At 36.9% G+C, this 15,557-nt stretch overlaps 2 protein-coding genes across 2 annotated transcripts in view; one reads left to right on the forward strand and one right to left on the reverse strand.

Moving 5' to 3' along the window:
* LOC126368092 (protein YIPF6) overlaps positions 1 to 4,479 on the reverse strand; it is a 93,811-nt gene extending 89,332 nt beyond the window's left edge. Inside the window, exons 1-6 of the mRNA XM_050011977.1 lie at positions 4,362 to 4,479; positions 4,004 to 4,123; positions 3,750 to 3,828; positions 3,362 to 3,536; positions 2,442 to 2,599; positions 443 to 1,350 (exon numbers count right to left, since the gene is read on the reverse strand). Of these exons, the coding sequence (XP_049867934.1) occupies positions 1,232 to 1,350; positions 2,442 to 2,599; positions 3,362 to 3,536; positions 3,750 to 3,828; positions 4,004 to 4,123; positions 4,362 to 4,388 (678 nt within the window). The 5' untranslated portion in view covers positions 4,389 to 4,479 and the 3' untranslated portion in view covers positions 443 to 1,231. The remainder of the gene's footprint in view (positions 1 to 442; positions 1,351 to 2,441; positions 2,600 to 3,361; positions 3,537 to 3,749; positions 3,829 to 4,003; positions 4,124 to 4,361) is intronic.
* Positions 4,480 to 5,517: 1,038 nt separating this feature from the next.
* On the forward strand, positions 5,518 to 9,418 carry LOC126368050 (uncharacterized). Its single transcript, XM_050011918.1, has 5 exons — positions 5,518 to 6,005; positions 6,092 to 6,312; positions 6,507 to 7,234; positions 7,838 to 7,971; positions 9,104 to 9,418. The coding sequence occupies exons 1-5, from the start codon at positions 5,963 to 5,965 to the stop codon at positions 9,181 to 9,183; spliced, it is 1,206 nt and encodes a 401-aa protein (XP_049867875.1). The 5' UTR covers positions 5,518 to 5,962; the 3' UTR covers positions 9,184 to 9,418.
* Positions 9,419 to 15,557: the final 6,139 nt, after the last annotated feature.

The following is a 15,557-nucleotide window of genomic DNA, read 5'->3' on the forward strand; positions in this document are numbered from 1 at the left end:
AATGCACGATGGACCAGAATTTACACTTTCTAATAAATACATTATAAACTAAAACCTGAAAGTAATTGAGTCTATATCTTAATGTACAAAAGAAAGCTAGTGTGTGTTACTTATCAAGTAAAGATGTTTTACATGACATCTTTTGCTTTTGGCGTTTATTTTATACAATACCTACCTACTTTTCAAGATAAAAAAGAAAAAATGCACGACATAAATCTTCCCAACACGAAACACTTTCAGCTTTCAACACTTCATAGCACATGTTCAAAAAAGTTTATACCATACATACATATCTTATGTGCAGTTTTCACTAACACATCATCATCATCATCAGCCGTACGACGCCCACTGCTGGGCATAGGCCTCCCCCAAGGATCTCCACGACGATCGGTCCTGCGCTGCCCGCATCCAGCCGCTTCCCACCATCAGATCATCGGTCCACCTTGTAGCGGGCCTACCCAACTTTCACTAACACAGTTGGATCGATTATTATAGACGGCGATACGGCTCACCAACTATCACATTGATCTAACAGAACGCTCGGTGAGGTGTGGGTATTTAGTGTATCTAACGATTGATGTAACTCTGATTACCCCAATTGGGTTATAGTCGCGACCTTATGTTATGTCATACATAAAGGTACGCCCGTAATCCTTAACGGGGTGGGCATAACCAATAAGACAATTTGCTGTTACTCTTTTAGTCGTTCTAAAATTGATACGATGAACTGCAAGATGGATAGTTATCGCCCATGTTAATAGTCCATATGTTTTAAGATGACATTTGCATCCGCAATTAGGATCGAAAGCCGGTAACGATTGAACTACATCTGACTGCACCGCATCGCACTTTCCTGTGCTGCTATCCTTTTATGTCATTCATAACCGTAATTTGCTAGAGTGTGATCGCACGCGTCGGAATGGAAGCGATGGAATACACGTGGTTCCGTGCTGTCAGATATAGTTTAACCCTGAGGTTCAACCCTAATATGGACAGTATAATGAATGAACTATATGGTGACAGGTCACCAGTCCATGACCCATAGACAAGTCTATCATATGGAGAGGACAAGATCTCTTAGTCTCTCAGTCGGAAGCTGAACGCATTCTTGCTTCACCTTTTCTTCCAGCCCAGCAGAGGCAAAAAGTTTATCATAATATTAATTAATAAAGACTTAAATCACATATTCACAGATTACTTCTAAATAGTCCATATCACATACATTGTACATTTACACGTTACTGTGGGATACCACTAGCCATGATAAGATGAAGTAGAATAAGCAGATTGGGTATACTGCGAGCGCCTTCTTGCCTTCTGGTTGGCTGTCCCCGAGGAACTTCGTGGCAGCTGAAATGATTAATGGAGATAGAAGTTATAATTCCACTTAAATTCTAAGTCTATGGTTCAACTCAACTACTAGAGTACCGGATATGGTTAATGTGTACACTCGGAAATGCAATCCCGATTTCGCGGGATCCCGATCTCGAGAGATCTCGTCGGGATCAATCCCGAAACATAATATGACGAATCCCATTCGAGATTGACGGGATCGGGCGAATCTCCTTGAGTTATACTTTTTGTTTTGATTATTCTGATTTCCAAATAAAACTTAATTATTTAGTTAGTAATATTGAAAAATACTCTCTGGCTTTCGAATTTGCGATCTCGAGACGGGATTGCATTCGCTAGTGTGTACATTTCCACGTGTATAAAACGCGCATAAAATAGCACCGTCAAGACAAAAATCTACATAGTCCTTCCTTACCTTATCTATTTATTTCCTATGCTATCTTGCAGGATTACTTTAAAAAATCTTGTATCAGCTTGTATTCTACTGAGTCACGTGATTCATGTTTTACCAATAAATGTTTTTAGGCACTTGAGTGATTCATCTGTAGAATGTTTAGTTTGTAAACAAAATCTACAATACCAATTGTCAAAGTTTCTTACGATTCAACTGAAACTCGACTCCCGTGCATCAACTAGACACCTCGGAAAAGTGGGTTATATACAACATTCTTTGCTAACTTCTCAGAATTGATTATTTATATTGTATTTCTTCTGTTTGAATGACTGACAAACAGGCACTAGGCGGTTTTATATACGTATTATTAAAATACTAATTAATAACATAATCGTTTGTTGTTTGTTCGTTTGTAATGTTACAGCACATTGTAGTATGCTCCATACATTATGGTTAAAGTCAGGTGTAAGTTTTTATTTCTGTTTTTGTTCAATTAATTATAGGTACCAACTTAACCTCGTAAGGCCCGGATTTCCAGACACAATAGTTAAACAATGGGATTTGGATTTTAAAAGGACTTTGGGCCTTACGACCTTAATTTAATTTGATCTACTTAGTCTGTTTTATGTATTATGTTATTTTGCTAATGCACGAAAATAGCTTATCATAACACTGTATTGTAAAGGTGACTTACCAAAAGTAGCCCAGACGAAGCCGACCATGGATATGACGAAGCGAAGGAAGAAGAGGAAGGTGCTTTGTGTGGAGAACAAGATGATGCGGCATACTATAAGCGACAGCGCGATCGGGAACAGGCAGTAGCCCAGCACACACACTGACTGGAAGAATGAGCTGCAAATATAGGATATTAAGTATCATTAGGAACAAAGCACACGAGGAGCTCGGTGGCGCAGCGGTTAACGCGCTCGGTCTGCGATTGTTGAAGTAAAGCAACTTTCGCAAAGGCTAGTCATTGGATGGATGACCACAAAAAAAAATGTTTTCATCTCGAGCTCATCTGTGCTTCGGAACGCACGTTAAGCCGTTGGTCCTGGCTGCATTAGCAGTTGCTAATAACCATCAATTTGCACTGGGCCCGCGTGATGGTTTAAGGCCCGATCTCCCTACCCATCCATAGGGAAGGCCCGTGCCCCAGCAGTGGGGACGTTAATGGGCTGATGATGATGAGGAACAAAGAAATTTTAGGTTGGTACATCACAGAGACACGCTAGACATAAAACATAAATAAAATAACAAATAGATATATGAAACACAACTTAATCTTGTCTGCTGAATAAAAACTCTAATGTACATTTTGAACATATTGATTTGATGCCGATTATGGCAGACAAAACTTAATTTTCCTTAATATAATCTAAAAACAGTGCCGTAACCGTCTTCACCTTACAGGAAGTGCAAGATAGAACTAGTTTTAAACCAAACTAAAATAAAATTGATTGTTCTCTGCCAGAGCCAGCACTATTTGAAGATTGAAACATTAACATTAAAAACATAACATGTCATCTGTCGAGATCAATTTTAGGGTGAGATCAGCGTTCTGGCAGATGAGAAGTTAAAACAAGAGGTTTTATAATAGCAAATAATGACACTTACATGTTCCCACCAAGCAGTTTTGAATTTAATGTGACAACGGCAGCACCAATCCATACAAGAACAAACACCTCAGCAAACTCTGGTCCTCCGTCATTAGAGTTGTCAGCTCTCTCCGCCGAGCCTTGCAGGATGGTGGCCATCAGAGTGCATAGCAACAATGGGCCCCATAGATCCCCTGAAATTTCAAAGATTTTATAATATGACACAGAAAATATAGGATTAGTATCTACTATAGCAACCCAGCCACTTAGTAGACACTAATCCTATTGTATAGGATAATGCTACCATAAAGAAGATATAAAAGACAAGTTAGTTTCTTCATTCCAATTCAATTGAATTTGTGTTTAATGGATTTTGATCACAATTCTGCCAGTATCTTACAACTTACATTCTTTCAACAGGCTAGTCTTTTCCCTAGGAATGAGGACATGGTAAAATTTGTTGCCAACTGCTCTGAGGTCTCGCAGCTAAAAAGATGAAAAAGAAAAGTTATAAACAAAATTATACAGAATATTACAGATTAAAATAGAAGAAATAATATTCAAAAATTAATAGATAAAGATATCTTTTTTCAGTCTATGCATTCAGAAGCTATTTAATCAACTATACATTCCAGCAAATCATTCCAGGAATCTCACTTACAAAGGTGTCCCTGATGGGCTCATCAAGTGTGTTGAATTCCATACTGTCTCCTGATGGAGCTCCCCGCACGGGGATGTTCATCTCTCCCTCCACCACCCCCACGTCGCCTGCTGGAAACATCTAAGAAACCAAATGTCTGGTGAAAATTACTCACTATCAATAGTGGTATAACAGGCAATTATCGCAATGGATTATTACCAGGATGCGTAATAAAAACAGTTACGTTCACTCGATAAATACCAAACTGTAAGGCTATTGGAAGTAAAAAGCATAAAACCTGGTACCTAATTTGAGTTGTATTTTAGAAGAATGACAAAGTAGCACTTACAAAATAACAAACTGATTTGAATGAACTTACATCGTATTTGGAATCAAATGTCGTCATTTTCTAGATTTTGTATAAATATAATCCAAAAATTAATATAATAAATAAATTCCAACACATCAAACACTACACCTCTACCACAAAATCTGACGTTTTACTTTTTAAAGGTTGTTCGTTTTATAGATTTACGGGTTCGTCGTTGGTTAATAATGAAATGAACAGTACCTGTAAAACAAAATATTCGGATACACGTTCATGCAAAATGTGTTTATTTTTTCACTTCTATCATGACGTGGTCTGTGGTGATTGATGATGATGATGTGATCCAGCCAGTTTCGGCTACGGCGCATATGGTTCATATGCTCGCATGTGGCTTATATAGCCAATCTTGTTGTTGGGAGAGATCCTCGTACATTGCAGCGCTATATGAGCGTACCATTTAAATAAATTAGCAGGTGTTCAGAGATGAGATGGATTACTAATCACATCAACCCAAATTCACATTTTATATTTATAATAATATTTGCTCTAGCTAATTACGAAAATATATTATTTATTCCTGTTACGCTTAATTAGAATAGCAACTTGCGACTAATTAATCGCCGCCCACGGTTTCTCATTGGTAACCAGAGCATATGCTTAAATTCTCAATATATTATAATGTTCATGAACTTTTTGAGGTCATTACATAGGTATTCTTCCTCTTGAACTTGGTACACATTAAAAGATCGATCTAAGTGTACAAACATCGGGAAGCGACTACTATAATATAGGCACCTAAGCAGGACTATTTACAGTAGTACAAAATTGGGAAGTAAAACCATTTTAAAACATTTTTATACTTACCTATCTTATAAACAAGACAGTGGACAGCCCTAGCATAGCTTATGTTTGCAATATTTAAGAATAAGTACTTACCTACCTCTCTATTCTTAAATATTTATTCCATTATTATCGGTATGACAAACAAAATTACCGCCGCATTAAGTATATCTTTCGTAGTAAGGTCTACGTATTTTATTATTCCTAATTCTATGCTTGCGGTAAAACTTGTATTATTTTGAGCTTAGTTTTTTGGTACCTATGGTAATTGGATAGGATATCATATCACAAACATGTAGGTAGATAGGCATCGTAGCCATAGCCGTTAATATACCTACGACAAAAGTCTGTTTGTGTAGGTACTTCTGAATCTAAGTAAGCCAATGAGTGGAAAAATTAATAGGAACATTTCCGTTTCTCTTTAATTCCTTTTCGGTAATCCCTAAGTTTGTTAATAGTAATCGGAACACAAAGCAAGGCTGTTATGATATAAGTCATTAGAAATAAATTAGCACAGTCATAAAAGCTATTAGGTATGTAGGTTGTAACTAGTTAATAGGTAGTATTATGTTTTCGATTATGCTAATTTGATGATGCATCATTTGCCTTGGGGACCACGACTCAATCCAGTTTTGTTCGAAGCGTTGTGGGGGACACAATGTTGTTAATTTAAATCTAAATAAATTGTATTTTTACTCTTTTAAACCAAAGATAACAAGGTACAACTTAAAAGTTAGATTCTATATAAAATAAGTACCTGCTACATAAGTTTTATTCCACTGTGATAATAGTGTTCACAATTTGTTTTTAAAATGGCTGTGACAAGGTTTACGCTGCTCTTTTGTTTATTCTTTGGTAAGTCCAGATCCTTTGTTTACTAAGTATCTAAGTTGTAACACTTATACAAAGTGTATCAAGTAAAAGTTTTATTTTAATTACAGTGTGCTCAAAGTCAGAAGAAACCAATAGCACCGAAGTTGAGTTGAGCAAAAAAGCGGACGGCGCGCCAACTTCGGTAGACTCGAGGTTTTTTGATCTCGGTGGGATTATCAACCAACTATTCCCCGGGTTTAATCAGGGAAATCAGGGTGGGCCTGGAGGTAATCCGGCCGGAATGGATTTCCCAGCTAATTCACAGTTTTATCCCACCTTTCCCATTCAGGTAACTAATTATTTTGCTCTATTTATTTTCTAGCCCCTAAGGCCGCAACATTGATTAATCTGATTCCATTTTCTCACACAGTAAGCGGTGGGAAACTAAATTACCTCGCCCACTCATACGTATTGCTTTTCCCTTTTGTATTTGTGTAATTGTTGACAATATACCTATTTACCTAATCGTCTATTTTGTTTTAGGGTCAAAACCCTCAAGTACCCATGGGGCAAACCCCTCAAATGCCAATAGGGCAAGGAACATGGCCGGTTATTGATGACGCAAAGCAATATCCTAATTTAGCGCAAACCGGCCCACAGCAACCACAATTTAATAACCCCGGCAACTTTGGCGGTTTTCCTCAACCACAGTACCCTAGCCAAGTAAACGGCGGAGGTTCACCGCAAATGCAATATCCACCAAATCAAGGAGGATTTGGTAGTCAATACCCTAACCTAGGTTCACTATATCCAGGATATATTGGTCAACCCATGCAAAACGGTCAATTTCCAAATCAGGGAGGCATGAACCAGTTTCCACAGAACCAAAACCAAGGAAATATGTTCACGCAGCCAATTTACCCTGATCCAGGGAATTTGGGTAATACTGGGCCCCAGACGTTCCCGCCGCCCCCGGATCAGAACAATGGCGGGACATTACAAAACCAGTTTCCAAATAACGGAGGTTTGTTAAACCAGATGCCGAATAACAGGCCAGGACAGGGTAGCGATGGCTCTTTAGACAGTATGGTACCACCAACGCCGCAAGATCCCTGGAACTCAAACATGCCGAATAATTTTTCTCTGCTTCCCCAAATGCCTGGAGCTCAGCAACCCGGTGGTATCCCACCAGGAAACATTGCAATCTTGGGCAATCCAGTGGTAGTACCACCAAGTACAACGGAGGCGGGGCTGATATTTTATCCTAGCAGGTAGATTATGACCACTATCCTGTTTAATACACTTACTGACTGATTTATTATTATTTTTATTAATAAATTAATTTATAAAGTTAATTGCGCAATTATTTAACACCCTTCCATTTTTAAGCTTCAAATTTGAAATAACGACAATATATCTATCAGGCTTGATAAGTAATTTAGATAAAAACAAGTTTCCAATGTGATAGTTATCAAAGTCGATAAAAAAAAACTGTTAATAAACATTATTTTTATATTGTCGCTGATGCTTAAGTACCTACTTACTTATGCTTGTAATTAAAAAGTCGGTGATGGTGACCATGAGCGGCTCTTTTATGGAAGGTACCTAATGATTCATGAATTATTATGGAATTAACGAATTACCTACTTACATAAAACTTTAATTCTAAGAGTTAGTTTTAAGTACTTTTTACCGACTTAAAAAAAGGAGGAGGTTCTCAATTCGACCGTATATTTTTTTTATTATAAATAAAAGTCAGGAGTCTGTTTTTACAATCCGATTTCCCTGGGAATCACGACGAATGCATGCGGATTAGCAATTAAACTTGTTCTCAGTTAGTAGGTAATTAAAGTATAAAATGTATTAATCCACAGCACGGAAAGCGCAGCTAAAAAGCAATGCGTGCAGGATTGTCAGACGACCACAGAGTACAACCCAGTGTGCGGTTCAGATAACGTTACTTACATTAACCCCGGCAAGTTCGTGTGCGCCAGAAACTGTGGAGTGGGTGAGTATTGCCAGTTCCACTGCCCATGCTTAAGTAGAAACAGGTAAAGGACCTATATAAGTACTCATCACCCATCTTTTCTTCTTCTAATTTATTTATTTTATTGTTTATTGAGAAAACCGCTTACAATTAAATTTTAACAGTGGTAATGGTGCTTGTACATAGGCCAATTATAGATTTCCCTAGAGTAGTAGAACTTAATATTAATAAGAAGAGGGACAGTAGACCGCATAAAAAACATAACACGGTAATTTTACAGACCAAAAATATATAAAGAATAATGAAATCAATAAACGTCTTAATCCTAATCCTCTTATCCTGTTGCGATGTAAGGCTCGAATAACAGATATCCACTCCTCGCGAACTTTTGCAACCTCTGCAGCTTGCTTCTATGACATGTCGAGAGTTGAAAGTTCTTAAAGACTCAAAAGTCACGGTTAACCGAGCGTCGCCAGGTCTCTTACTCATAATAATCCCAAAAAATCTCTGTGAAGTGTGGGTACTTAGTTCATCTTGCGGTGGATGTCCCTCACATCCAATCCCATAGTCGTGAGCGTATGTTATGCTAGGTATGTCATTATAATAAGGTTTAAGATACTTTATTTCTCAAAAGAATACATTTGATTCGTAGCCTTTTTTCCAAAACACATTTGAAGTAATTTTCTGCAACAAAACTTCGCAATAGACACGCTAAGTTTTGAGGGAGAAAATTGCATCAGAATATGATATTGGAAAAATATTGTGCTTACTTTTCACTAGCAGTGGACATTATAGGCTGTTTATGTTAACTTATTTTCTGGTAAATTGGAGATTTCGTAGTGAATGTAAATAAAACTTATGTTAACGTAATACTTATATAAATTATAAATTCGTATATGTTTTGTCATATAATCAGAACACACTAAACATAAATCACAGCAAACTTTTTTATTACTTTTATTATTATTTGTATGTCGTTTCCATAGCTCGGACCTATGGAGTTCCGGACTTTTGGAAGGGGTGTGTGGGGTCAAAGCTAACACGTAGAGGCCCCTTAAGATAATTTAATCTAAATGTTTTTATTATTAAATAAACTAGGCCAATAAATAAGTATGATTATGTACAATTACTAATATTATTTGTATAATTTCAGATGTTTTCGTGATGCGGAAGGGCAAGTGCCCAAACGACGCGCCGTACCCTCGAAATCTTCCTAATAAAAGTAATGGTTAGCCAGGCAAATAATAAGCAGAGCGCCACTTAAATCAGGAGTCTGTTTTTACAATCCGATTTCCCTGGGAATCACGACGAATGCATGCGGATTAGCTGGTGGACCTACTGTACGTAGTAGTACATTTAAGTACTTTTCAACGAAAACCTTAGCATTTCGTAACCTATTTAGTATTCAATGACAGAACGCGAGAAGCAACGGAACTCTAAAAAAGTAAATAAACATTCAATTATCATAGCAAGTTTTTGTACCTCCCCTTCCTTATTATCCTTCCTTTTAATTCTTAAGTATTTTTGAATCGGTTTTAATTTGTAAAAGCTAAGCAGGAAATTGTAAAGGCATGAAATTATCGGGAGGTCAAACGATGAGCCGGTAAGAATCTGCAAAGATACTTGTAACGCCGCGCTGCGGCGAATAAAATTCCGAGATGAAACGTCAACATGGCGGTTTCTCTAACGAGATTCGGAATTACTCTACCCTGAATCAATTATTTAAATTAGAATAGATAACGCTTGACATTCAATTTCAAATACAAATATTTTGATACGAGGATCAGCGAATTTGTTACTTAGTCTGTCAAGTTTTCTTTTTCTGGGTCATATGGATTTACGAGTACATACGCAATAATATGTAAGTTCTTGTCCAATTTTCTTCTTCTTCTATCGTGCGGATTGTGAGGTGGATTAGCAACCTCATCAACCCTGATGCCAGGGTAATTATTGAGTCGTCAAAGGCCCCTAACACGATCAACGATTAAAAATACTTTGAAGTATCTAATTATAGTGAGCGAATAGGACTCGTTTATTTATCGCATAGACAGTAGGGACAGTATGTGGCGGCAGTGTTCGGGCAGAATAGGCTACGACTAAATAAATGTAATCCATTATGAGTACATGATTTGAATTGATATTATTCCTTCTGAGACGTCCAAAGTATGTTGGTCATAATCTAAAGTAACTAACTTTATTATGCAGATAGAGGTGGTAATTCACTTTGAGAGGAATGTACCTATTATGTAAGAAGACTACTAGCTTAAATCAATCATATAGGTAACAGATAGGTATATATAAGTCTCAGTATGTGGTAAGATAAAATGTTTGAGGAAATATCTAAGTAAGATTGACGATTTCATCATCTAACGCTAAAATATTGTCATCTTCGGGAAAACTATAGAGGGATAAAAAGGTAAAATTATGTGTATATGTTCCTAAGTACTTAGGCAGGATGAGATAGCATATATCTTCGTTTCCTTCCTAAAATTCGAAGAAATCAATGTTGGATCGGAAAATCGGAATAACACGAAGATAACGAGCGCACGTCCGGAATCCCGCACGATTGTCGGAACGGCGAATCGGAACTGTCGTTATGCTTATCGGTCACACATGCTGCAACTACGAATGTACGAGCGTTCGTCACTCATTCGAGCTTCAAGTGGTCCAACTTTCAAACTACCATTTCATAGAAACGTCGAGGGTAACAGTGGAACTTCGATCAAAACTTTTCTAGTCATTGTAATGGTATTGTTAACGTGCATGTTTGTTCAGCGATGAAAGAACGATTGTTCGAGATAGGTGTGGGTTTTTGTTAAAAATCCAATTACTCATTGTGATTTTCCGGATTGTGTTGTTATTATTTTCGTAACCTTTATGACGATTACCTACTTCATTGATTGCTTATACTTAAAAGAAATAATTAACCCTAATGCATTCTTAGTCATTTCTAAGAATATGTATACCTATTTAATTCCGCTAACTATATCTGAACTAGCTCGAAAGAGATTAGCTTGAATGTTATAGGTAGGCCTGATATACCATCTAAGTATAAACAGCGAGTAAGCAAAATAGTAGCCTCGAAACTTTTTTGAGCGTTATCATTTTGCGAGCAAGTCGACCGCATTACGGTAACGGCAGAACTTCGTGGATTATAGCAGTCACTAATGTGTTGAGTATTATCGCTAATTCTCCCTAAACAACGTTACTTTATTGCCATTCTTCCGTTACGTGACCTTGTTCTCATTGTGAGTGAAATTGCGCTTGCCTATTTTGTAGCGATCTCGTCTATTTTAAGCAACAATAAATGAGCGCACATTAATCTCGGCAGAGGCGTCTAGAAGGGGATTCCGTGCTGTGTATATCTATATAAATGTATGTAAATTGTATAAACAAGTAACTATATACCTAACTGCGATAGCATTTAACGAGAGGGGTGTTCAATCTCAGAATTCGTACAAAGCCTTTTAACAACTTTACCTACTTAACTACAAACTCGTATCGTCATTCAGTACATTCATTATAGAGCAGCTTCAAAATGTTTTACCTTTATTTACATGACCTATAGTCACATATGAAAAGCTTAAAGGGTCACTGAAAAAGGTAGTGAAATAGCGGATTTCCTTTTCATTCGCGTACCCACAACTTTACGGTGAACAAATTGAATCCATACCTCTCTGGCGCAGGTATAGGTACATAAATGAATAAAGTAGAAATCGAACCTCTTAAGGACGTGTTCAATAAATGCAGGCACTTGGCCTCTTTGATTATGAAAAAGGTGAAGAGACGGTGCCAAGGGGCAAAAAGGTGGAGTGTGGAGCGAAAAGGGTGTGTCCCGGCAAATTGTGTAAAAAGCACCCTCCAGTGAATCTCGACTCTAAGTGCGTTTATATTGTCACGAGGAGGAGACTGGTCGCTATTTATTAGATTACAGACACAGAACAACTGGAAATAGAAACATATTGTTACGTACAGCAGGTAACTAACATGGGTTTTATTTTCTCGTCTCGTTGGTGTCGGCATAGTAGTAGACAAAACAAGAATAAGTCGTCTTGAACTGTACTTAGGCGATGAGCTGGTGTCTCTCCCTGAAACTTCAATAACAAAGTTGATGAAGTCACTACTACTAGCAACCCACACTAAAGAAGGAGAATACCATAGCTACAAATTGTTCTTTGGTCATTTGGGACTGCCCACCCCGACAGAGTTTACGGGCGTAAACAATTTCGAGATGTAGAGGAGAAATGCATCGGTATGAAGGAGAAATAATTAATGCCAGCAAGTCTCTAGCGATTTCTGCAATATTAGCCTTTAGTAATCTGGTAGGTAACTGGTTACAGCACATGGTAGTTAATGTGAACGTGTCTATGCATACAGACTGCGCTTTCTAATCTAGACGTATGTTAGGGTTTACATCGTAATCTACTCTTGCACGCAGCAGTATTGTATCATAAATATGAAATAACCAATACCAAGATTGGCTGCAAGTGTGTTGTGGTTCTGTCTGGGTCGATTGCGAAAGTCAAAAACACGCGTCGGGACTAAGAACGGTAGTGCAAAATGCTGCTAAATGATTTTGTATATTTTTTTCTGGGTAAGTATAGTAAGTAGTTCTCTACCTTAACAAAAAAATAATTTAGTTACAGAAACTATAACGCCAAAAAATAGCTATTTTATCATTTCGGTAGCTTGTCCATAATCCATTTTCGCCCATAAAATATCATGTTCTACATTCATGTTCTATCGATTTAATTTCATTGACTTTTACCACAATCTAACAACAGAAACTATTTCTGTTTATTTATCTTCCTTCTCATAGATTTGACAGGCAGTTAACTTTTGTCCGGAAAAAAGTTATATTTCAGAGGACAGTAAGTTTTAGTAGAATAACTAGGTCAACATTGCACCAATGACGACTCCTTACCTACTGACTCCTCGGATTGGTTCGGCTCAAGCGCTTGTCGCGTGTTGTGGTTTCCCGATAAAATAAATAAATTGATCATTTCAGTGACATGGGGACAAAATAAAATCATTTTGGTAACCTAAACTAGTTCAATTTATTTCAACTTGTTGTATTAAATCCGCTACAAGTACTGTTTTGTTGGAGAACTGTTGATATTTTGGTAGTTATTTAAATTCACAGTTTATATAAAAATAACCTGCCTTTTATCATCTCGGTGTTATCAATCCGATGGACTGAAATGCCGATAACAGTTTATGGGAAAACAACCAACTGTATCTCTTATCTAAGTATTGAACTAAGAATGTATAACTCGAACGTAACATAGTACAAAATAAACCTTCTTAGCAACATATTTTTTTCTTGGCAATATAATTTCGGTCATTTTATTCATGTCAGTGGGCTAATTATCATTTTAGCGTACATTTATATCACTTCCGTGATATATCATTTCAGTGGAAAAAATAATCTTAAATACCTCGGTATCGATCGTATTTAATGCCCACTCACGCACATACTTTAAAATAGATCAAAGTTTTATTTGTCATCAAATATGTGTAGAATGGCATTGAAATAAAAAAACTCACTGAAATGATAAAAAGTGACACATGTTGAAATTCATACGTCTATTCTAATAGGAATTACGGCTATATAAACTCACGCACATATTCCTAATGAGGTGACCAGAGCTACACAAGTAATCAGAAGACAACCAATTTAGACCATATAGATTAGTCCATAATGGTCCATCCTGTAAAAGAAGACAATGGTTCTGTCGGTTTTATACCACACGTACCTATTATTATTTTAGGTAAGTAAAATTACTTTGATTATTTTGATGAGAACAATAATGGCATTAAAAACCAAATACTTTCAGAATTACTTTCCATTCGTGTGTACAAAACTTCAGTGTCTCTACACTAGATCATGGAAGTCGTTTCGACTATGCTACCACTTCTTTACACGAACGTATGGTTGGACTTTTTATATGCGATATCCCTATTTCAGACATGTGTAGTTTGAACTTAACCGACTTCACAACGTTACATATCCAATCGGCTGTTAGAAGGAGACGACACTATAGTGTACATATAGCGTTGTCTTTCACCCTCGTTAATCGATTGGCCATAAAACCTAATATGCCTACAATGTTCGGATACTCATAAAACCGAATGTTGTGGCCGATGTAGATTTCCCACTGACAATACCTAAAGTTTACGAGTCGATCGACTGATACCCGGAAATCGCATTTCATCATTTAATGTTCTCATTTGTCAAATTAAATTTCGAATCGTTGTACTCTGTGTAAGTTTAATCTGACTTCGTATTATGATTTTCCAATTAAGAATTCAAATTGTTCTATATGTAAGCGTTAGGCATTAATTAGATTGTTAATAGAGGTTTATTTATTTTTTTGACAATAGGTTCCTACATTATGTTTATATAATATCAGGATCTTGCGTATTTGGTTACTTCAGACATACTTAATACAATTCCACATTCAAAAAAATAAGAATACGCAGAAAACCTTTTTAACGAAAAGGAATATTTTATGAATCGAAAAACTCATTGATGCAATTCTAGGTCGAACCCTCGACGACAGAAATGAAAATTGAAAGCCTACCCGTTCCAATTGTGCTAGAATTATTTACTCAACCGCTTCCTCTGCCTCAACATTATTATTTGCATTTGAGAACATTTTAATGAAACTCTTATACAGAGTGGCGAAAAAAAATAATAATGATATAACGCTCCATCCGCCGGGAATCCGCATCTCATTAAGCAATTATATCTCAATTTAGGGGCGTCACGTGAAATTGTCAAATTTAATGAAATCGGGCTAATGCATAAAGAATTAATAAAAGTCTTTGTATCCTTTATACCCCTGAATTAAGTAGCTCAGTGTTTGCTAACTAAGTCTTGGCAAACACAATTAAAACGGCATCTCGCATGTGGACGGATTCAGAAGACTTAAGGTATAATTTTCCGTGGTAAATCCCGGATTTTAGGCGGCCGTTCAATATTCTACCGCGGGTCGAAAGGAAATTTCAACGGCACCGAAATGTTCTGTTTTATAATTTCTTTTGTTGTGATCAAACAAATAAATTGACGGACTGTAACATTGAACCAGTTTTTTGGAGTTTTCTCCCCAAAGGGTTTTCTTGTCATTACGTATGTCTGTCCGGCTTTTCGGGTGCTTGTGGTGAAATTTCAGCTCGGACTTTGTCTATCGAAATAAAATGAACACGATAACAAGAGCAGACAAGCAATTTTAGAGGCTCAATTTCCATTCTTCGTCGTGTACTCACCTTCATAGCAAAAAGTCAGTCGATAGAACTTATTTCTCTTGGGAAATAAAATTATTTTTTACCTGAAAGAAATTGTTTAGATTCAAAAACCTACTAAGTAGATCCAATCACAACTATTCACATATAGAGCACACAACTCTGCCGCGCCGCACTGCTCCGATGTTGGTTGGTAGATAACGTAGCTTTCATCATAATTATTATGTGATATCCATTAAATTAATCTATACATGAATCTAAAACAAACTCAGGATAAACACAGGCATTCGAATACGCGACCTTATGAAATAAACAGTGTGGATAGTATTATTTTGGGCCACCTCGGCTTTATTACTTTTAAA

Source organism: Pectinophora gossypiella, chromosome 7 (assembly GCF_024362695.1).
Source record: "Pectinophora gossypiella chromosome 7, ilPecGoss1.1, whole genome shotgun sequence".
NCBI classification, from domain to species: Eukaryota; Metazoa; Arthropoda; class Insecta; order Lepidoptera; family Gelechiidae; genus Pectinophora; species Pectinophora gossypiella.